The 23,445-nt window shown below is 35.2% G+C and overlaps 1 protein-coding gene across 2 annotated transcripts; it reads right to left on the reverse strand.

Annotated features, from left to right (window-relative positions):
- Positions 1 to 3,147: 3,147 nt before the first annotated feature.
- On the reverse strand, positions 3,148 to 20,721 carry LOC149827864 (DHBP synthase RibB-like alpha/beta domain-containing protein). 2 transcript variants are annotated; one of them, XM_090018277.1, is made up of 6 exons: positions 20,636 to 20,705; positions 6,048 to 6,155; positions 5,659 to 5,928; positions 3,893 to 4,068; positions 3,524 to 3,815; positions 3,148 to 3,388 (listed from the first exon to the last, which is right to left on the reverse strand). In XM_090018277.1, exons 2-6 carry the CDS (start codon positions 6,119 to 6,121, stop codon positions 3,331 to 3,333), a joined length of 870 nt encoding a protein of 289 aa, XP_089874403.1. In that variant the 5' UTR covers positions 6,122 to 6,155; positions 20,636 to 20,705; the 3' UTR covers positions 3,148 to 3,330. The 2 variants fall into 2 exon arrangements, with proteins under 2 accessions (XP_089874403.1, XP_089874404.1); XM_090018278.1 differs by lacking the exon at positions 6,048 to 6,155 and having other exon boundaries at positions 5,659 to 5,990; positions 20,636 to 20,721.
- Between the last annotated feature and the right edge of the window lie 2,724 nt (positions 20,722 to 23,445).

Here is a 23,445-nt window from a genome sequence, read left to right on the forward strand (position 1 = left end):
ATAACAACCACCCAGCACTTTGGATCCAAAACTGACCCAAACCCAGTTAAATAATGCATTGTTAAAACCAGGCCCAAATGAACCTTTATCCATTCAAGACCTACTTGAAGTCCCAAATCCGTTTAAAGACGAATTGGATTTAAAATCTCTTAAGGAACCCAAACTTAATTTAGTGGATCGCCTTGAACCTACCTTAGGTCCCCAAGGTCAAACCCAAAGTAACCTAATTTAGACCTAAACCTAAGCCCACTTGTCCCAATACAGAGTGAACTTCCCCAAACCCTACCTATACCCAAATCTATTTAGAATACAAACCTTAATAACCAAATCCAAGACGGTTCTATATCTATATTCTATAACCCAAACCGATTTAAGACTCTTGACTTGCTCAAATCATATTAGTATAGGTTTCTGCGATTACCTATGTATCAGGTTCCCTTTGAGTAGATCATGATTTTATCCCAACCATCTATTGTAGATCCGTTTAACCTGTTTTACTTTTGAGGCATCTCATGTGACTTTGGTTGATTTGAAAAGAATGCTCTTGATTTTAGTATGTATATTGTTGTAGATCCTGCTTGGTTCGTTGAGCAACATAGAGATCCAATTTTATATTATGGGCCCATAACCCACAAGGTAAAACAAAATTGGAAAAAATGTGAGCGGAGTACAGACTTTAGGGCAAGTCTTTTCCAACCTGAGAAAAATGATACAGGAGCAAAGTAGAATATCAGGGTCTATAATAATCCATTTTAAGAATTTTTTACAATACCAAGACAGGGAATAGGCAGGCAACAGTGATACAAGACAAAAATCAAAATGGTTAAGTAAACAACAAAAAAAATCAGATAGAACGTCAAACATACCATGTTTATTATACAAGATCCGCAAAATATCAACAACAAAACTGGAGGATGGAATATAAGCATACAAATCGTCCAAACACATGGAGAAAAAATATGTTTAAAAAAAATAATTGGTTCAGCATATAAATATGTGCTTGCCGAAAAAAATTGCCGTCAAATATTCTAGAATACTTGAGGATGAAGCCCCGCCAGAATAGTTCCTGAAAAAGTGGCCGCGAAAAGCAGTTTGGGGACCACTGGCTGGGGACCACAAATAACCCTAAAAATTTATACTCATGAAGTTCGCACAAATTCTAGGTTGTGGTGTTTCATTTTTTTATACTCATGAAGTTCACACATAACTTTATGCAAACTTCATGATATATGTGCAAACTTCATGACATATATGCGATGTTCTGACATTTGAGAGTAAAACGAGGTTTCAAAGCTATGGTTCAACTGTTAAATATGTGCTTACCAAAAAAAATCATCGTCGAAGATTTCAGAATACTTGAGGATGAAGTCCGTCTGAAATAATTGCCAAAAAAAATGGCTGTCGAGAAGCAGGGGCCCATTGGTTGGGGATCACAAATAACCCTAAAAATTTATGTGAAAAGAGTCTTGGGTTGCATTGTTTCGGTTTTTATACTCATAAAGTTTACACATAATTTTATGCAAACTTTGTGACATGTGTGATCCGAAGTTTGAGAGTAAAATGAGGTTCGCATAAAATTATGTGTGAACTTCGTGATATATGTGCAAACCTCGTGATATATGTGCGATGTTTCGAAGTTTGATATTAACACGAAGTCCGCACATAATTTTATGCAACCTTTGTGATGTCCGCAAGAAAAAAATGTGTGGATCTCCTTTTAAGTGAGTTTGTGTTACATGAAGAACGGATTTCCAATGCAGATATGTATACCTGAACATCATAGTTCCTTTTAGATATAACCATATAAATACAAGTAAACACTAATATATTACATCAATTCAAGTACCATGAATGAAAATATGCATCAACACATGACTAATCCACTTGCTATTTGCCAGTGATTGACATATACATGCGTACAATGCGGGCGCTCGCAGCTGTTATTGGTTTGTTCGGTGATTGCATAGGAGTTTATTCTTGGACAGCCAAATTCAGAAATCCATCCCAAACAACATGAGATGGAATTGGTAAATCTTTGGTTAGATTTTTAAGGGCACTCCCAAAGAGGTATATGGGAAATGCCAAAAAAGTTTCATAAATTCGTAATGCATTCGTGGATTTGGAAGTTTTAAGTCTCCAAGTACCGGCTCCCAAACAGAGGCTTACATATAACAAAAAAAAATTGTATCTATGACACACAATAGGACTTCTGTAAAGTTGCTATCTTTAAGGAGGTGATTTGAAATCACTTGGAGAACTACTGTCTGTCAATAGGCAATATCATCAGGTTTTTCTTGGTCCATGCTAATTCTTATTTTTGTTCTTAAGAATCACCTAGACCATCACAGCTAGATCTTGATCTTGTAAACAAATTGGTAAGGGTGCCCCACTTGCCTGGCAGGAGCAGTTAGTGCACGTTACCTTGTGTTGGGACGTTGCAAGTTAAAAACCCAATGGTACCGTTGTATAACTGGTGAAAGTCTGCCTAACCCCAGCTTGCATATAAAAAAAATATAAGGGTGTGAAATGCGTTGGATACAATTATGACTTTTGCAAGCTTCACAACTGAACTTTCTCGGACCAAATAGAACATCCTGTGTCATTTTCCTATGTGAGTGCCTTGTGTTTAGGGCTGATAAACTAGCTGAACAAACCAAACATGAGATGTTCAAGCTTGGCTTCTTTTTGTGGAAAGTCGAGCCATGGTTGAATAAGATGAGCTAAGTTTAAGCTGGCTCGTTTGAGCAAAAAATGCATTCTTTAAATGCTGAAAGTAATAAGATTTGAACTCTGGACTTATTGAGCTAAGCTCAAGCCGATCAGTTTACAGAAAAGACATTGTTTCAAAGCTAGAAGCAACAGAATTTGAACTCTAAACGTATTACTTGCAAGCCAAATAACTTAATTATTTATTCTACACTACATTATATGATATTTTGTATATCTAAAACATATCTAGTATTATTTAACTAGCCTATAAGAGTTGAGTCGAGCCAAGCTGAACATCTGTTATTCATGTTCAACTTGCCAAACCTGTTCTATGAACAAGCTCTTTACAAGCCAAGCACACAGTAAACCACGAGCCGCTCATCTAGTTTCCCACCCCTACTTGTGTTGGTCATGCAAAGGGCAACTATGAACAGAATAGAGATAAATAGCATTAGCCATCAACTTATGGGTAGAAACTGATAAACACTTTTGACTAAAGAATGTTTCAAAAGTACAGCACTTGACAAATCTGTCAGGGTGCTGCATGGATGAACACCAATTGTACAGCCCAAAAAATCTAAACCTTCATGTCAAGGTCAGGAGGAAATTGTTATTCAATACTCAAGCAACTTCTTCTAGGTTGAATCTTCGAAGTATATCTGCAGTTTCTTCCAAGGCACTGCAATATTTACAGCAGCAAGATTTGAGTCCAGTAACAAAACCAAAATGTAAAATATCAAAATTATCTTTACAGTAGAGGTTTATGCAAATCATACGAGAGAGAGAGAGAGACTTGTCTATTTCTTTTACATACCTTCCAGTCCTAAGAATCTTGTACTTTCCTGGTTTTGTGAGGTCCGCAACTGTTGATCCAGCACGCCCAACTGGGAGCTGGCCACCATCATAAATGTATGTGCAGAGTGGCCAAAGATCCTCAAAGTCCTTAATGTTTACACTGCTAGGCTGCCCACTCAAGTTGGCACTTGTAAGGGCAATGGCACTTCCAAAACCTTGTGCAATTGCCCGAATAAAATTAGCATCAGGCACTCGAATTCCTATACTGTCCAGTCCAGGGTTGAGGGATTCCTCTAGGATACTCGAACTTCCTGAACATCGTTGCTCATGGCCTTAATATTTCTTTTATAAACAAGAATAAGCTGGGAGCTTGTGGTCTGAAACTAACCTCGCAAGAGCACAACTGTGACGGGTCCAGGTAGGAGAGATTCAAGCAAGCCATTAGGTAAATTTTCTGTGACTGCAAACTTACAGATATCTGATACTTTGCCAACACAAACTGCCAATGGACTGGTCTGTTTACGCCCTTTAATCCCATAGATTCTATTAATCGCATCCACAGAACTACAAAAACAACAGTTCAAGAACATAAAATCTTGAGCAACCACTTAAAATTAGCACAAATAGGTACTAGATTACAAATGCACGGATTAAAGTAGAAAGATCTTGTTAAATTGGACAAGATCCACATTAAAATCATGCATAAACTTTGATGCTCCTATTAGTCAATGCCTATTAGTGGCAGTTCAGTAATGTTCATTTAAGAATGTCGGTTATTACACTTAGCCCGCACCACCTTTAGGTGGTGGCAATCATGTTTTATATCTTCAGCATATTTAAGCTGTCTATCACATTTTTAATCATAGTCAAGGTTTTTTTATAACTTCTACTTTTACTTATTTTCCAAAGAATTTCATTTTTTAGATGCCAAGATTTATTGAAAACATAATATTCCAAGTTTTAGCATTGTTGAGATATAGCCAATACAGATATATGTGACTAGGTGTAGATTTACAGGTTATGTGTTCATAGAACTAAACAATATACAACTGGCTGCTGAAGTCTGGTTATCAAAATGTTGGTCTAAAGTGTCATGAATTATTGGACTAGGCAGCCATAGCCTTTGGCACATTGTGTCATGAGTCATGACAGACAAGTGAACACCTATGGTGGTTTGGTGAAATTTGAATTAGGAAAATAGGGAAGTGGTGCTTTACTATTTACTTGTTATTAATTGTGCCAGGTGCTTGCACCATGGTCCACCAACCACAAGCAGCAGTTATCCCATACTGCAGTCTAAAGTAGAGAACCTTGTAAGTATCCAACTAACCCAGACACAATCAGGTGAATTCAGTTCAACCTAGATGTATTTTGATCAATTTACACCCGAATCCCAAGGTTTTATGTTCTAAAACTCCATCATGATTTTTATAACGCTTTACTTGAACACGCCTGTTTCGCGACACAAAGTTTTCAATGTTTCATGATTAGAAGTTCTAATGATTGCTTTCTTCGAAGAAAAAGAAGTTCCACTAATTTCAGTCTAATTAGCTTGCTTTCATGATTTTTACTGTGGGAGCTTAGGAAACCACGAATACATGAAATGATGTTTCAACATTTGTTCTTCCAATTCTAGCATCTAATGCAGGTTTTGGCTTTTGTCCTTGCATGTGATTATTTTCTCACTAGAAAATGTGCAAGAACTAAATTTCTAATCCTCACACATCAATCATACTTTACAAATTCCTATTTTGAAGTAATAAAATAACTATATTACATTAGTTACATGCTGTAGTGCACTTATTAATAAAATAACTATATCCACAGGTAGGAACTATCCCACAAAATTTGTTGCATAATTTTTATGTTGTGTATGATGATTGTCTTGGAAATGCAATGTGCTATATTAGTATTCCATTTTGTTTTGACAACTAATATTGGTGATTTGTTTTAGAATATGAATTTTAATTCAACATTTTAAATCGGAAAACTTTTTGAAGCATATTTTGGCAACCATAATGATGTTTGGTTTGTTTTCTCCTCATGTCAATGCACTTCGGCACATAGATGCGTTAGAATCACATGGAAACCACAAGCCCTTATCCAAATAATCCATGACATATCCTAACAGATTTTGCATAATTTAGTTCTTACCAGGCATCACAAGCAAAGCCATAAAGAGTGTCAGTGGGCACAGCAATAACTTGCCCAGATTTGAGGGCCTTAACTGCTTCTTCTACATGAATTTCATTTGCTGTAAGAACTGTACCCATCTTTGTTGCTTCAACTCTGGTAACATAGTTCTGCATATTTCTGACAAATCTTTCCTGAAAAGACCTTCTAAAAGCTTGTCGTTGTTGTGTTGTGAAAGACAACCCACTCCTAGGCAAGCCTTGAAGAAGTTTGAAACCCAAGGGTGGGCCTCTATAAAAGCACCCTGCCACAGAAGGCGCAAGCATTACTTCATGATAAAATGGTCCCTGAAACTGAAACAATACGAGAAGGATCTATCTTAGCAAATAGAACAAAAGGATATAGTGCACCTCTTAACCGAAAGGATTGAGAACGTGTAGGCCGAAAAAAATATCTTTTCTGAAACATTTATTGGGAAAACCATTATTAAAGGTTTACTCTTCACCCTCTCTCAATCCCTAGAGCAAAGTAGCAAACAAAAAGTAAGGTCTAAGCTCAACCATATGTGTTAGCACCAAATAAAGTATCCACTATAAATTACTTGAGTGTACTGAACCATAAGTTGTGCTCTGGATATTAAAGAACAATTACTTGATATATTTATATAGAATCTTGTGGATCTAGGATTGAGTCTCAATTGATTCTAATACACAGTCATAAACTATACCAAAGTCAGAAACTAGAAATTACATCTTGCAACCAAATTTAGTCAAAATTATTGAAGTCTCATCATATTTAAACACCAGTAATAAATACTGGCAATTACAGGCTTGAAATCCAAGAAAATTATTTTAACCAAGATATAATGGCTTTCTCAATGATAACCTTACGCCTCACACACTTCTTTCCCCAATTTCAATAAAAACAAGCAACACATTTCACAGTCTTCTTTCCCCAATTTAAGCCAAAGGAAGCAAACATCATCGCTATGAGTGTAATGAAACGAGATGTGCACAATTATAATGCCAACGAAAGGCAATACAAGTGCACACTTATAATATGATCACTAAGGTTCAATAACAATCTTACAAAAAGATGCAAAATCACAAAGAACACAATGAAAACAAGAGACTTTGTATTTCACTATTATGCTTAAAAAGCATATTTACAAAGGGTTACAAGTGCTCTATTTATAGAGCATAAACATCTCTATATCCAAGCAAGAGAGGACTGCATCCCAACAGTCCTTTACAAGTTACAAAAAACCAAAAAAGAGTAACTGATATTTACAAAAAGACCAAAACACCCTTGATATACATATATTTATAAGAACATATAAATATTCGTATATCATATATATATAAAGTATTTTAACACTCCCCCTCAAACTGATGGTGAGATCAGCGAAAGTTTGTTAAGAAGAAACAAAAAATGTGGCAGAGGAAGAGCTTTGGTAAAAAAATCCACGATCTAAAACTCAGACTGAACATATGGTAAAGTAATCGGCCCTTTCAAGTATTCTTCTCGAACATAGTAACAATCCATCTTGATATGTTTTGTTCGTTTATGAAATGTATGATTGTTGGCTATATATATGGCACTTTTATTATCACAGCATAGCTTTGAAAGCTCTAAAACATCAACACCCATATCTGAGACTAAGGATCTTATCCACACAAACTCGGTTGTTAGTGTAGTCATCGCCCTATAATCAGCTTTCGTGGATGATAAAGACCGATTATTGGGATCTTCACACCAGTTAGAATCAGTATAAACAATAAGATTTAAAGAGGATGAAGATGATAAGAATAGTCCTTCAACTATAATTTTTTTGATGTATTGAACTATTTTTAACACAACACTTATATGAACTGATGTAGGCGCATGTTGAAACTGACTTGCAGTATACACTACATGAGCAATGTCTGGTTTAGTAATAGATAAATGCATTAGTGATCCGACAAGTTGCCTGTAGAGGGGTGGATCATCTAATATAACTCTATCTTCAACTCTCATTTTAGCATTTATCACTTCAGGAGTATCAACATATTTTGTATCTGTGATTCCTGATCGTGTAACAATATCTGCTGCAAACTTAATTTGAGACAAGATGTATCCTCTTTGTGAATATGTCACTTTAATACCTAAAAAATATCTCAAAAAACCAAGGTCAGTCATATCAAAAGATTTTTTAAGCATAATTTTAATTTGTTCAATTTTCTTCTGATCATTCCTAGTAATGATCATCATCAACATATAAAAGCAAAATAATAAGTGAGGAACCTGTTGATCTCACAAAAAGAGCAGTGCCAGTATAACATGATTTAAATCCAAATTTCTGCATAGTTCCACTAAAACGATCATACCATGCTTTAAGAGCTTGTTTAAGCTCATATAAAGTCTTTCGAAGGCGAAGAACCAAGCTATTTTCAATAGTCAGACTAATCTAACTGATATATAGGTCATTTCCTAATGGATGCTATCGCAACTAGAGTCCTAACAGTGGTCACGCGGGCTACAGGAGCAAATATTTCTTCATAATCTATTTCATATTCCTGAGAATATTCTTTTGCAACTAATCTGACTTTATATCTTTCTAGGGAACCGTCACTCTTAGTTTTGAGTTTAAACATCCATCTACATCCTATTGTCTTCTTTCTCTTAGGAAGTCTGGACTTTATTTAATGCATCTAATTCTATTTTCATAGCTTTTACCCATTCTTTTATGTTTTTAGCTTCTTTATAGTTAGATGGTTCATGATATGAATGAATGAATTGCTATAAGGCATGCCCTATAATTTGGAGAGAATGATTCATAGGAGACAAACCTATTTAGAGGCCTATGTATCCGTTCACATCTTCTAACACTTTCTTCAATATTTGTTGGTTGACTATACTTCTCAAAAGTACATGGATGTTCCCCATTATCTCGTCTAGAGTATTGTAAAAGGTTATTGTTAAAATGTTATATACATACGCACTGATATACATATATTTATAAATATACGTATATTAGGGGTATTATGGTCATTTTATGTAATATATTTTAGTACAGTCCATTAGGGATTGAACAATCTTTTTAGTTTCTTTTTATTTTCTTTTTAATTAATGTAATCCATGTGATTGTTGGGAGTCCCTTTATGTAAAGTGAGGCTCTATAAACCCTCTTGTATACGTATGCTTTTCTAAAGCATATTGTGAAGTGTATAAGAATTTCTCTTTTTATTTTATGTTCTTGTGGGCTTTGTGCCTTTGTTCTATTGTGGAATTTATACTTTTTATCTCTTTTGAGAGATTGTTGTTGGTCCATTAGAGACCATATTATATTTGTTTACTTGTGTAGCCTCTCATTGGCATTGTATTTGTGCACTCTTGTTTCATTACAGTTATGAGTTGGTTCTCTTTCTTCACTTGGTCCATTATTTAACTCAAAAATGTTAATATCATCATTATCAATAATTTCATTATTTAACTTAGGTAACAAATCAAACAAGAAGGCATACTCGGATTCTTTCTTAGGTTTTTCAAGATCAAATCCATTTTCATTTTCAAGAAATGTTACGTATATAGAGACATAAAGTTTATAATTTTTTGGATCATAGCATCGATAGCCTTTTTTATTTTTGGCATATCCAAGAAAGACACATTTTATAGCTTTAGGAGAGAGTTTGTTATGTTTTTCAAGAAGCAGAGAGCATTTACATCTGAAGACCCTCAATCTTTTTAAATAGGGAGAGATTTTAAAGAGTTTTTCAATTGGAGATTTGTTTTTCAAAGTTTGAGAGGACATTCTATATAGTAAATATACCGTGGTGAGAGCGGGTTCGGCCCAAAAATTTTTTGGATTTTTTTTTAAATGAGTAGGGTTCTAGTAGTTTCAATAATATGACGGTGCTTTATTTTAAAAATACCATTTTGTTAGGGGGTCCTAGGACAAGATTTTTGGTGTAAAATACCATGAGTTTTTAGATAGAATTGAAATTCATTTAAAAGAAAGTCTCCCCCGAGTCGGAGCGAAAGATTTTAATATTTGTTTTAAATTGATTTTTAACAAGATTATGAAAATTTTTAAAGTACGAAAAAACTTTGGATTTGAGTTTAAGGAAGTAGATTCAAGTATGTCTACTAAAACCATCTATGAATGTAACATAATATGAATAACCACCTTTTGACATAACGAGAGCGGGACCCCATACATCCGAATGCACTAATTCAAAGATTTCATTAGTCAAGGAAGTTCAAGGCATCATTTGCATTTTTTCAAGTATACAATCTTCATATACAAATTCTTTATTCTTACAAAATTTTTCTAAAAATAGAAAATGAGATAATTTGGATATACTTGGGTGTCCTAATCTTTTATGCCAAAGATCTAAATTAATTTTTTTGATATGATTACAAAAAGAGTTTTTTGGTAAACTCAAGGAATCCATATAGTAGGAATCCATATAGTAAAGATCTTTTCTATGGCCTTACCCAATCAGCTTCCTTAACTGGAGATCCTGCACCCAACAAGCCTTAGATGAGAATAATACTTTACAGCCATAATCGAAAATTTGAGATACTGGAAAAATATTTAAATTTAATTTTAGAATAACCCTCACATTTGGAACAAAAAAATTATTGTTGAGGTTTCCTATACTTTTAACTTTCAAAGAAGTACCATCGGCGGTTGACACACCTGAAAAATATAAATTAGTGCAATCGGATAATAGAGACTCATTATGAGTCATGTGAAAGGAGGCGCCCGGAAGAGAAGAAGAGGAGATGACAACACCAGATATAGGAGTGGATTTTAGAATTTGTGAGACGGCCTCCGCTATTTGGGCAATTGTCAAATCATTGAAGTTGCCCCCTTTCTTTGATTCTTGAGGTTCTTCACTTACAACTGCCACTTTTTTGAGCTTGGGACAATTTGGTCTTATATGACTCGGTTCTTTACAATGATGACAAGTATTTTTACCCTTTTATCCTTCTTTGTATCCTCTCCCATTACATCATTTTTCATTGAATTTTCTTTCAAAGGGAGGTAGTTCATAAGTTTTTACAAAAATTTTGGGTCTTGATACAGCAAGAACCTCGTCATTAGACTTGTGCATTCAAAGTTTTGTTTCTTGTTGGCAAATTTGAGCAAGAGCCTCACTTATAGAAGGAGCCGAAGTCCTATAAAGCAAAAATGACCTAACTTGTTCAAATCCCAGTCGGAAACCATATAGAAAAGAGAAAATGTTTTCTCTTTCAACTTGTAATTTTCTCATCTCAATAGCCGAACCTTCCCATTTTGGTTCTAACATAGCTAGTTCATCCCAAATAGGAGATAAGATTGTTAAAATATATATATTGTCTAGTTTATCTAATAGGGGCATTTTTGTCTTTTCACATAGTTGTTTCTAGAAAGAACTATTTTTCTAGTTTAGGGTTTTATATTTATTCAAAATATAATTCTCCTTTTTTTTTCTATTGCATTGGGCCCCCCTCGTGGAGTCGTTTGGAGCTCCCAACGACTCTACGAGGGAGCTCAATGATCTCTCTCTCTCCTTTTTTTGATGTGTATAAATAGGAGATGTTCCCCCTTGTTCTTCTTAAGCTTTTCAAGCTCTCTTCAATAAAGTTTTGTATTCTTTACTTGTTGGCATTGCCTTTTTAAAGCTTTTTGTATTGTTCCATCATGAACTTCTTGCTTGTATGCTCTTTATGCTTTTGCACTTGTCCATTATTGGACTAAGTTTATGCTTTTACATCTTTGGGTTATAATTCCGCATACTTCATTATATGGTATCAGAGCAAGGTTGTGCTCTTGGTCTCGTTAAAGGTGATCATTAAAAGATTGTGATTCGTGGAATCTCTTCCATATTCTTTGCCCTTCTTCTTTTTAAGTCGTTACGGAGAATGAGCATAAGATTGATCTCTCCTTCAAGTTGAATGGTACCAACTATATGATGTGGGCATCCGCTATGGAAAATAACATCAAAGGCAAAAAGCTTTGGAGATACATGATGGGCTCTATTCTGAAACCACTATTCAAACTCACCAAAATGGGAGGACAAGAAAAGACTCTAGAAGGAAATGCTCGCACCAAAGCTATTGAAGATCACCAATCCAAAATAGAGGATTGGGATGGTTTATGAACAATGTTGAGTTCAAGATATGTGCCAACATAGCCAAATTTCACAAGGCAAACGAGGCATAGTTTTTCATGAAAAGTATATATACACAAAAAGATCTTGCAAGACATTTTTTTTTCCAAGAAAAAATACGTACCATTAAGCAAGAGGACATGAGTGGCCGTAATTATTTTAACACTCTTAGTCCTTTATAGGATGAAGTATCTCTTCTTGAACCCAAATGGGTTGCTAATGAATATGTTAAACTAAAAAAAGAGTAAATGAAAAAAGAATATTTTTCCAATTTTTACATGGGCTTAGGCCCAAATATGAACAAGTTAGATCCTCCTTCCTTCATAGATCTAAGCCTCTTTATCTAGAAGATGTCGTTGCCGAGATATGCCAAGAGGAAACTCGTCTTGATATGATAAAAGGAGGAGATCAAGTGTTAGCCGTATCCAAGCCCGACAATCACGTGAAAACTTACAAACCTCCACACTTTGAGAGGCAAAATAGCTATAATGTAAGCTATAAGAAAGCCATTTGCCATCATTGCCATGAGCCGGGTCATATACGACATAATTGTCCCAAGTTATATGAAAACCCAAAGAACAAGGTTGCTTTAGTTGAAGAAATTACACCAACGAAAGAATAACCAATTAAAAGAAAGAATTCTTTTTCACTTGCTCAATTATCAAAGGCACTTCAAATGCTACTCAAAACTCTATCAACATCGGGTGTCGCAATAGCCTCATCTTTCCCTCTAGGTATGTCTTATTGGATCCTTGATTCGAGGGTCACTTTTCATATGACACCTCTTGAGAATGGTTTATCTGACTTATGCACTAATTCAAAAACCTCCTATGTTTCAACTGTCGATGGAACATCTTTACAAATTAAAAGTGTTGAAACTTTAAATTCTTCTAAAAACTTTTTTGTGCCAAAAGTAAGAGTTGTTCCACAACTAAATTTAAATCTTCTTTCCGTTTCACAAATTTTCGATCATAGATGTGGAATCTCCTTCTCATCTAAGGGTTGTTGTGCAGGATCTCTGAGAAGCTGATTCGGCAAGGCCATAGGATGGGAGATCTCTACTATATGAACTATTTAAATCTTCATCTCAACTCTTTTTGTAATTATGTTCAAGATAAAAATATTGAAACTTGGCATAAAAGACTCGGGCATCCAAGTTTATCTAAGATGTATCTTTTTCCCTTTAGGAAAAAAACAATTTAGCTTGCAAAGATTGTATCTATGAAAAAATGAAATCAATTCCCTTTCCAAATAGAACATTTGTCTCTAAGAGACCTTTTTAATTAGTGCATTCGGATGTTTGGAGACCTTCTCCCATCATATCGAAAGGAGGATATTCATATTATGTTACCTTTATTGATGATTTCACTAGGTATGTATGGATATACTTTCTTAAATTCAAATCTGATGTCTTCTTTTTTAAAAAATTCCATATGATTGTCAAAAATCAATTTTCAAACATCTTTATTCTTAAATCTGATTCAGGTGGTGAATACTTATCAAATGAGTTTCAAAATTATTTAGAATTAAATGAAATTTGTCACCAAAAATCATGTCCTAGAACTCCCCAACAAAATGGATTAGTCGAAAGAAAACATACACATTTTAAAAACCAGTAGGACACTACTTATTTCTAAAGACATTCCAAAAAGTTTTTGGGTCGAGGTTGCCCTAACCTATTTGATAAATAGAATGGTCTCATCATCCTTACAAAACATATCCCCTTATAAAAAATTATTTGAAAGAACACCCGTCTTCAATAGGTTGTGGATCTTTGGTTGTAAGTGTTTTGTGCTTTTTCATAAAAGAGATAAATTATCTCCAAAAGCCATTGAATGTGTATTCATGGGTTATTGAGAAAACTAAAAAGGATATAGATGTTTTGATCATAAAAATAACAAACTATATGTTTCTAAAGATGTAACATTTTTAGAAAATGAAAATGGTTTTGAGAAGACTAAGGAAAACAATGAAGTTGATTATACCTTTTTATTTGATCTCTTGCCATAAGAAGAGTTGAATTTTTGTGATGATTCTTTGGATGACATAGGGGATAATCCCCTAAATATCAATGAAAATGGTAAAGAAAATGTGGAAGAAGAACCACATATAAATAATGATATTATTAATAAACCTATGCAAACTTATACCCGACGTGATCAAAGGAATCCTCTAAATGCTTTAGAAAAATATTCTTAAAGTTCAACTTTAGAGGAAACCTCCCTTAGGAGATCCAATTGTATCGCAAACCCACCAAATAGATTTGTATCTTATAACACATTAACACCAAAATATAGGTCATGTCTAATTGCATTACATTCCTATCATGAACCATCTCATTATAATGAAGCAAAAAATCCTCTACAATGGGTTGAAGCTATGAATTTAGAACTTAGTGCTCTTGAAAAAGCTAAAACATGATAAATAACTCCATTACCCATAAGAAAGAAATCTATAGGATATAGATGGGTTTTCAAAGTTAAAACCAAGAGTGATGGGTCTCTAGAACGTTACAAAGTTAGGCTAGTGGCCAAAGGATACTCTCAAGAGTATGGCATTGACTACGAAGAAACATTCGCCCCAATAGCTAGGATGACTAGTGTTAGGACCCTCATAGCTATTGCATCTATTAAACAATGACTCATTTATCAACTAGATGTGAAAAATATTTTTTTAAATGATGAATTAAATGAAGAAGTTTACATGGATCCTCCGTCAGGGGTTTGCATTGGAAAAGGTAAGATTCTTAAACTTAACAAAGCCTTGCATGGTCTAAAACAAGCTCCAAAAGCTTGGCATAATAAATTTAGTAATGTGATGACTCATCTGGGTTTTCGTTCATATTATACTAACACTGTTTTTTTTTTGTTAAAAGTTCAGGTTATATGGTTGTTATTCTTCTACTTTATGTAGATGATATGATTATCACTGGAAGTGACAAACAAGAAATCAACGACATTAAGAATATTTTAAAAGAAAACTTTAACATGTCTGATTTAGGTTTCTTAAGATACTTTTTAGGTATTGAAGTTGCGTATTCTCCAAAAGGGTACATCCTTTCTCAAAATTAAACTTGTTGTTGATATTTGTACTAAGTTTGGCATTTCATATGATAAGAAGATAGAAACCCAATAAGTAATTAATGCTAAATTAAGTCTGGAAGATGGGACCCTACTCGATGATCCTACTCCTTACCTCCAACTTATTGGGTCACTCATATAATTATCCATCACTCGACCAAACATAGCTCATGCAGTTCATTCCGTCAGTCAGTTTCAACATGCTCCTACCACTGTACACATAAGTGTTGTCTTAAAAAATGTCAAATATATCAAGAATACTATAACCAAGGTGGTTTTTCTATCCTCATCTTCTTCATTTGATTTATATGTTTATACTGATGCTGATTGGGGTGGAAATCCCAATGATAGAGTCTCAACTACAGGTTTTTGTGTGTTCTTAGATGACTATGATTTCATAGAGATACAAGAAGTAGCATAAAGTATCTCTATCCTCAACTGAAGTTGAATATCATGCAATGGCCACTACAACCATAGAGCTTGTGTGGCTTCGAAGTCTTCACAGTGATATGGGCATAGTCATCTCCACACCTTCGAAGATGTGTTGCGACAATAAGAGTACAATTTACATCGTATGCAACCACACTTTCCATGAACGTACTAAACATATAGAGATGGATTGTCATTATGTACGTGATGAATACCTGAGAGGAACTATTACATTGTCGTATGATACATCAGAGTACCAGTTGGCGAATTTCTTCACAAAAGTTCTTTCTGCTCCTCGCTTTATTTTTCTCCTTAGCAAACTTTCGATTATTTTCCCGTAAGTTTGAGGGAGGGTGTTAAAATATATATATACTTGCATATATAGATATATATTCACATATATATATATACTTATATACATACATATATATATATATACATACATATATATATTGTCTAGTTTGCCCAATAGGGGCATTTTCAGCTTTTCACATAATTGTTTCTAGAAACAACTATTTTTCTAGTTTAGGGTTTTATATTTCTTCAAAATATAATTTTTCCTTTTTTTATTTATTTATTTTCTATTGCATTGGGGCCCCCAACGGTCATAAATATGACCGTTTGGAGCTCCCAATGACTACGAGGGAGCTCCCAATGGCCTCTCTCTCCTTTTTTTGATGTGTAAATAAGGGACATTCCTCCTTGTTCTTCTTAAGCTTTTCAAGCTCTCTTCAATAAAGTTTTGTATTCTTTACTTTTTGGCATTGCCTTTTTAAGGCTTTTTGTATTGTCTCGTCATGGACTTCTTGCTTGTATGCTCTTTGTGCCTTTGCACTTGTCCATTATTGGATTTAGTTGATGTTTGTGCATCTTTGGGTTATAATTCCACATACTTCATTACAAAGACAACATAAATGTCTCTTACACTTTTATATCTTTGTTTTGTATTACGTACCTTGTCTTGAAAATAATATATCCTAGCCATATCTTTTTAAATGAATGTGCTCTTTAAGAAGATCCATGCATCAAATTCTTTTTAAATTTGATGATGTTGGTGGCGATCTTGAACTCCGTGGTATTCATGAACCATGAGAGTATTTGAGAGTTGTTAGCTTCTCAATCCTCCAACTTGTTTTGGTATTCTTGCAAAGCTTTCTCTTTTTCTTCTTCGGATAGAGCTTTGACTTGATCTTCTTCTCTTCTTGTTAATTTAAGTTGAAGTTCATTAGTGGTTCCACTAACAAGCCCCCAAAGCTTTTTACTTTTGATGTGATTTTCCATTGCGGTAGCCCACATCAAATAGTTGCTTTCGTTGATCTTGAAGGAAATAACGGAGGCGGAATCTCTTTCTCCTATAATGAAGAAGGCTTGCGTTTGAAGAATAAAGATTGAATAGCACCACCGCAAAGAGAGCAATCCTAAGATAACTTTTAACACTTCAAGAACCCTAAGCTCTGATACCATGTAATGCAACAAAATGTGCATAATTATAATGCCAACAAAGGGCTACACAAGTGCACACTTACAATATGATCACTAAGGATCAATAACAATCTTACAAAAAGATATAAAATCACAAAGAACACAATGAGAATAAGATTTTTTGTATTTCACTATTATGCTTAAAAAGCATATTTACAAAGGGTTACAAGTGCTCTATTTATAGAGCAAAAACATCTCTATATACAAGCAAGAGAGGAGGCAGTCCAACGACCATTGGGAGCAGTCCAACAACTAGTTAGACTGCATCCCAACAGTCCTTTACAAGTTACAAAAAAACCAAAAAAGAAAAAATAAAAAGAAATTCTAACTAAAATACTATAAGGTCCCTAGTGACCGATATTTACAAAAAGACCAAACACCTTTGATATACGTATATTTATAAGAATATATAAATATATGTATATCAGATATATATCTATATGTGTGTATATAAATATAATACAAAGTATTTTAACAATGAGATGCAGTGGGAAGTACATTGTCTAGAATTAATCATGGCATTGTTTGATATATGATAGGCTATGTCACAGGGATTCGGCCAGACAGGTGCCGCACCCTCGTCGACGCGACGCGATGCGGGTGCGGCACCCGGTGCGGTCAACCCAACCCTGGGTGCAGTCAACGCACCCAGGGTCATTTTGGTCCATTTTTGGAATTTTGTTTTTAAATTGCCCTATGAAATGGGCTGCAGAATTTAAAAAAAAAAATCTTGGGGGGGGGGGGGCGCTGCCCCCCTGTAACCCACGCCAGGGGCGGCCCCCTGGACCCGCCTTCTATATATATATATATATATATATATATATATATATATATATATATATATATATATATATATATATTCCCGCACCCATGTGACATAGATGATAGGCTGCAGAAGATTAAAAACATAGAATCACGGTTCACATGCACAGTTATAGGATATTGATAATCTAGAAGATTGACCAGTGAATCCTCTCAAATGACAATGATTCAATTCTACTCATGCATCTGATTCAAATACTGATAAAATTAGAAAATGAGCTGTAGGAAAAACAGAAGAGTTATACTTGTAGATGGTTGGATTAGGGACTGCCCTTGCTATTGCCATCCAATAAAAAACTCAGTCTACTTATCTAGGTTCATCAGCTTTGAACAAGCTATTCATTGTGCACACCACGGTGAAAGAAGAACAAGAGGATACAAAAAGGTTGAGAACATAGTAGCATCTGAAAAATAGTGTAATGTAGAACAAGTTGCAAATATCATTCTCGAGATATTCTTGGCAAAATATGTAGCAGTACCATGTAAAATGTGGTTTTCTCAGAAAATATTGGAAAATCTCAAAAATCAGAAAATTCCAAAAATAAAAAATAGTAAAAAAGTGCATCAACAAATTATGATATTCAATCCTGTTTATAAAAGAGAAAACCCTCACTTTCTCCAATAGATGATCACCAGAAAATCACTTCTACCAATTGAGAAAGGATAAAAGGGTCCTTCATGATAAAATCATATAAATAAGAAAACAAAAAAGATCTATAAAAGTCTTTATTTATTTATTTTTTATGAATTTGTCACAATAAAAACATGATATATTTAATACACCAGCATCATTTGTGAATATGTTAAGAAGTAAGAACACAGTTTCCTTCTGTTTTCTAATTTACATTTTAGTAAGCACAGTTTTCCTAATTTTGAAGAACTGCAATGTTTGGATGTATCATATATTTGGAAAAAAAAATCATCTGAAATTTTTTTATCTAGGTTCTAATTATGTGCATGTTTGGTACTTCTAATATCAACAATAATACCGCAATAAGTTCAAAAATCTATTTAAAAGATCAAACATCATGATATACTCAAAGTGCCAAAAAAAATGAAAGTCACAACAAAAAAAAGGGAGTAGAGGGAACAACCATCACAATCTTCTTGTAATAACATCGACTTCGAGAAAATATAAATGCCCAGTTTTAAGTTTTTAATACCATAATTCATGGGCAAAAATATAAATAAAAATCAGAATGCTTCTAAAAAATATTGTCACCAAACACCATAAGCCATTTGATTTGGTCGAACAGTTAAATTTTTTGGGAACTTGACACATTTGGGATTTTCTTAGATTGAATGAAGAAAAAATAAACACCTCAAAATAATTCAAAAAATGACGAATATGTTTATCATTTTCTATCAGCAAAATCATCCACAGATTCTGAGAAGATTTTACAAAAAACAACTATTATGAACTCCAAGTTCTTAATGATTATGATAGGGGTATTGTGGAGATCTTTAAAAATTCTAAAAGCATGCCTTCCACAGTTCCACTCATTTAAAAGGGCATTTTAGGGAAATTATAAAACTACAGGGGGGCCCTAAGACTAAGGGCTTGTGAGAGGGTTAGGGAGAAAGTAAGGAAAGAATAAAGGAAGAAAAAGGAAATGGAGGAAGTAGGAAGGACTAACAGAAGGGAAGGATATGTTTTTGTTAGTTGTCAAATTTCTAGTCATAACATGTATTTAACAAGCCTTCACGAATTCAGGTTGCCCATCATTTTCTTTGTTCAATTTAAGGTTCTCTTCATAACTTATCTTTCTTCCTCATTTTTCTTATTTTTCCATTTTTAAATGCAAAGAGTTTCATAAGATCCATTAAAATGCCTATAGTTTTACAAGTTTTGTCCTTGATGAGATATAACTGACTAATATATGTGACTATGATTTTATTATATAATAAGTCATTCAAGCATAAAACAAAAGCTACCTTCTAGATTACCCCTCAAGATCATAGTGCAATTATAAAAAACACAACCAACGGAATTGAAAAAGAAATCTAGCAAATATTAATAAAATAGTGGTCTATACAATCTGTTGAATCCCTTTTGTTTGAACCACACAGTTGGCCAATTCACTTTATCCTTTCCAGATTGAATTGAAATCAAAGCCTATTTTTATAAAGTCAGAATCTCAGATACTCAAACAAGAAGCTTATCCAACTAAAGCAACATAATATAGTAGAAATCTGAACACACACACACACTCAGAGAAATCAAGCAAACAATAATTATTAACAGTCAAAATGGACGTAAAATAAAATCATGCTAATCCACGATATTCCACCCCATTCAAGCATTTCAACAAATAGTTGACATGTTCTACCAGGAATTAAAATGGATCAGATTTTTTGTTGGACCTTTGGTCCAAATCCAATACATTTTTTATATGAATCTTAAAACATTCCCAAGATTAGGCCAACCAACAACAATGGCAGCAAGGGACAGAACTTTCATTCATTTTAACAAAAATTTGGTGTACTTCGACGAAACTACAAACCCCGGCCGTTCCTCTCGCAAGCAACCAATTAGCCTATCTATTAGAATCAAACCAATTTCGCCCAAAGTTTACAAGAACTATCAGCAAAACTCAACAGGAAAAAACAAAGAAAAAGAAGAGGGAGGACGGTGAACACTCGTCAGATTACACAAAGAGAGGGCTCTTGGACCTACCATTTATCTCGAAAAGTAGGATAAGTTGGGAATTGATATTACATTTCAAAACATAATTTCCCGACTTGTACTACTTTTTTGGATAAATGGGTGCACTCAAACACCTCATAAACGTAACTACAATTTCTCAACACATATTACCTTTTTTGGATAAGTGGGTGAACCCAAACACCCCTAAACGGGTAGAACGGACAAAGAAAAAAGATTGTAGCCATTACCATTGAATTCGAGGCAAAAGAACAGAAAAAAAAAAAAGACACTGTTACATTCAAAAGAATATCATAAGACGGTAGCAAAGAAAAAAAAGATAAACTCGAAAAAAAATAAAACAAAAAAGAACAGAAAAATCTGAGAAGAAAGAACAAACTTACCAAAGGAAGAAGCAGAATTGCCAAAGAGAGAAGGAGCAAGATTTCTCTCTCTCCTCCCAATAATGTGGGAAGGGAAATGATTCTCTCTTTCCTCCTAATATGTGTGTGTAGGAAAATTATTCCCTGACAATAAATTGAGTTTGAAAAATAAGCCATGAGAGCCCCCAAGGGGCTTAGAGATTTATGCTGCCGGCATGAGACCGTAGGAATGGTAGGCTGAGCCAGCGCGACCAAGTCTTTGTGGTGCGGTTTTCTCATGTTATAAATCGAAATTAGAGTACTTGTTTTTTAAGTTGGTCAGCTGGCAGTTTTTATGTTGGGATTGATTCTTCAGTTCAACTGCTAGTCAATTCATATTTTTGGATGATGAAAAAAAGGGAAGGTTCTGTTAGATGACAAGAATACCCTAATCCTGATTTTAATGACATAGACAGCCGCCCACTTTCTTTCCTGCTTCTTTGCTCTGTGGCCATGTGAATGGATCGGTTTGGATGTAAGCATTACTGAAACTGACCTAAAAAGATATTGTTATTAAATTTAGAAACCATTCTAATTTGAACAGGAAAGTTACACTAAATTCAGTTTTGGGTAGGTATTTATACGTAACCAAGTTCTGATCGCCACAATCGGTTTCACATTTGGATGTAAGACGCACTTACAAATACGCATCTAGTTTATTTGGGTCTTCAATGTATCTCTGCTAAGTCAGGGTGAGCCCGATTTATGCATTGCAAGTAGCTTAAAAAGAAGAGTGTGTGGTGTTATAAACCGCCTAAGGGGAGCTCTTATGAGTGGAAGGGTATACTTTAGGGCTGAAAATGCATTGTTAATGATGTTAGATGGAAGATAGGTAATGGTGGACATGCCAAGTTTTGGACTGAACTGCGGTTGGACCATCGCATTATCAACTCCATCTCTCATGAACAATATGGTCAGGTTTTCTTTGATCTACACTTTATGGTGTTTGAGGCAACTTCGCTTTATCGATCCCGTGATGACATTAGGAGCTGGCTTCCACATTGGGTTCATGTTGATCCTCCATCTATTTTCTGTCCTGAGGATTCACTGGCACAGAAGAACATTGAGTTTTCAAGCATTTCTCGTAAACAATTGTGGGCAGGCCTCCGCACAAGCTATCATGCGGATGAATGAAAGCATATTTGGCCAAAGAACCATGGACATTTTTTTTTTAGCTTCTGAAAACAGACTACTAACTCAAGATCGGCGGTATCGATGCCCTCTTTGTTGTGCAAGTGAGGAGAGCAATTGGCACTTAATGCTGTTGTGTCCTGTTGCTAACAAAGTTTACCTCTCTTATCCTGGAGCTGCAATGGTGGACCAAGGTGAAGTTTAAACAGGATTTAGCTATTATGTTGGACATTTGGGATCAGGTAGGTATGTGAAGGGTTCACATACATGAATGCCGTAATCCCTCACTTTTCCATGTCCTCATTTTTTATTGGGTTCAGGGTCCTGCTTACCATCGCCTTGACGGCCCGGGCTCATGGTGGGTATCGATAGGTTAAGGAGAACGCTGTGCACTTAAGCCAATGCTCGTTTCTTCCATGACGAATACCGCTGTGTGCTATTTATTTTTACATTCAGGTTGTAGTTTCACATGAACACCAACATTAAGTTATGGGCCCACTAACAGCAGTCCGTTGTGCGTGTGGGTGTGTCGGCGTTCTTGCGGTACTCTTTGATGCGCTGTTCTCATCGAGATTCAGACAAGAATCTCATTGGGAACAGTGATTTTTAACAAACGTTGGATGCTGCGGACGGCGTTCCGCGCGTCCGCTGCATCCATAATACTATGAAATTTCCGTTCCACCTTTTCCCCTGTTACAAAACGAACAGGAACAAAGGGGACAAAAAAAATACATCGACGGGTGCGTCACGCCCCGTCTCTCTCTCTCTCTCTCTCTCTCTCTCTGTGTGTGCAAGGGCTCCATTAGAGCGGCGGGTGGCGGCACCACATTTTCCTAGCCGGCCTCGCTTCGCCGTCCGGCACCTCCCCGCACCCCCATGCAACGGAGTCCGGCGAACCCTTCCGCTGAAACCCTAAACCCTAGTGGAGGATGGCCAGAGCCAGAGCCAGGCCAATGAGACTTGGGCCTCAGGGCCCCTGGGCCCAAAAAAAATTTTAGGGGCCCATTTTTAAGGCCCGAGCTCCCCATAAAAATTTTAGGGGCCCATTTTATTGTTATTTTGATTCTTTAAAAAAAATTCAGAGACGTTGCCCCCGAACTCCTACTGTTAATAGGGGCCCATTTTTTCCCTCCGCCTCAGGCCCCATAAAACACAGGTACAGCTCTGAGGATGGCCACCATATGGCGAGCGAGACCCCTCTTTCCTTCTTTCGACTCTTGATCCCCTCTTTCCTTGAAGATGGCTGAACCCTTCTGATGGTAAAACTCTTGATCCCATCTTTCCTTCTTTCGACTTTCTTGTGTTTTGCATTGTGAATTCTTGTAGATGGCTGTTCATAGTTTTCGGGTTCTCGCAGCAACCAAGGCAATCTAAATGCTAAACAACAGCGTGTTGAATGGGAAAGGTATAAAGATTAATTGGTCTCGCAGAGACCCGCAAACAAGAAAGAATGGTGCCAGCAATCGGTTCATCAAGGTATTCTTTTAGCTTTCTTTTTTTATTTTGATCTGTTTTATATAATATGAATCTTTATTATTTCTACTTGGCGTTATTGGTTTTCTCTCTCTGGATCTCTTTCCTTTTGTTGGTGTTATTCATATTTTTGGGTTTCCTTTGTGATCATTGTTTTAGTTGCGGATGCAATTTGTTTTTTTTTTTTT

The sequence above is a fragment of the Nuphar pumila genome, chromosome 10 (genome assembly GCF_984573655.1).
Source record: "Nuphar pumila chromosome 10, dmNupPumi1.hap1.1, whole genome shotgun sequence".
NCBI classification, from domain to species: Eukaryota; Viridiplantae; Streptophyta; class Magnoliopsida; order Nymphaeales; family Nymphaeaceae; genus Nuphar; species Nuphar pumila.

What these genes read in the sequence shown, in the direction of transcription:
- LOC149827864 (XM_090018277.1), bottom strand. Translation starts at nt 6,121, where the DNA reads ATGGTTTTCCCAATAAATGTTTCAGAAAAGATATTTTTTTCGGCCTAC. An exon ending in CACAGTTGTGCTCTTGCGAG is followed by an intron (nt 3,816 to 3,892) that starts GTTAGTTTCAGA and finishes AACGATGTTCAG; the next exon opens with GAAGTTCGAGTATCCTAGAG. An exon ending in AAGATTCTTAGGACTGGAAG is followed by an intron (nt 3,389 to 3,523) that starts GTATGTAAAAGA and finishes TAAATATTGCAG; the next exon opens with TGCCTTGGAAGAAACTGCAG.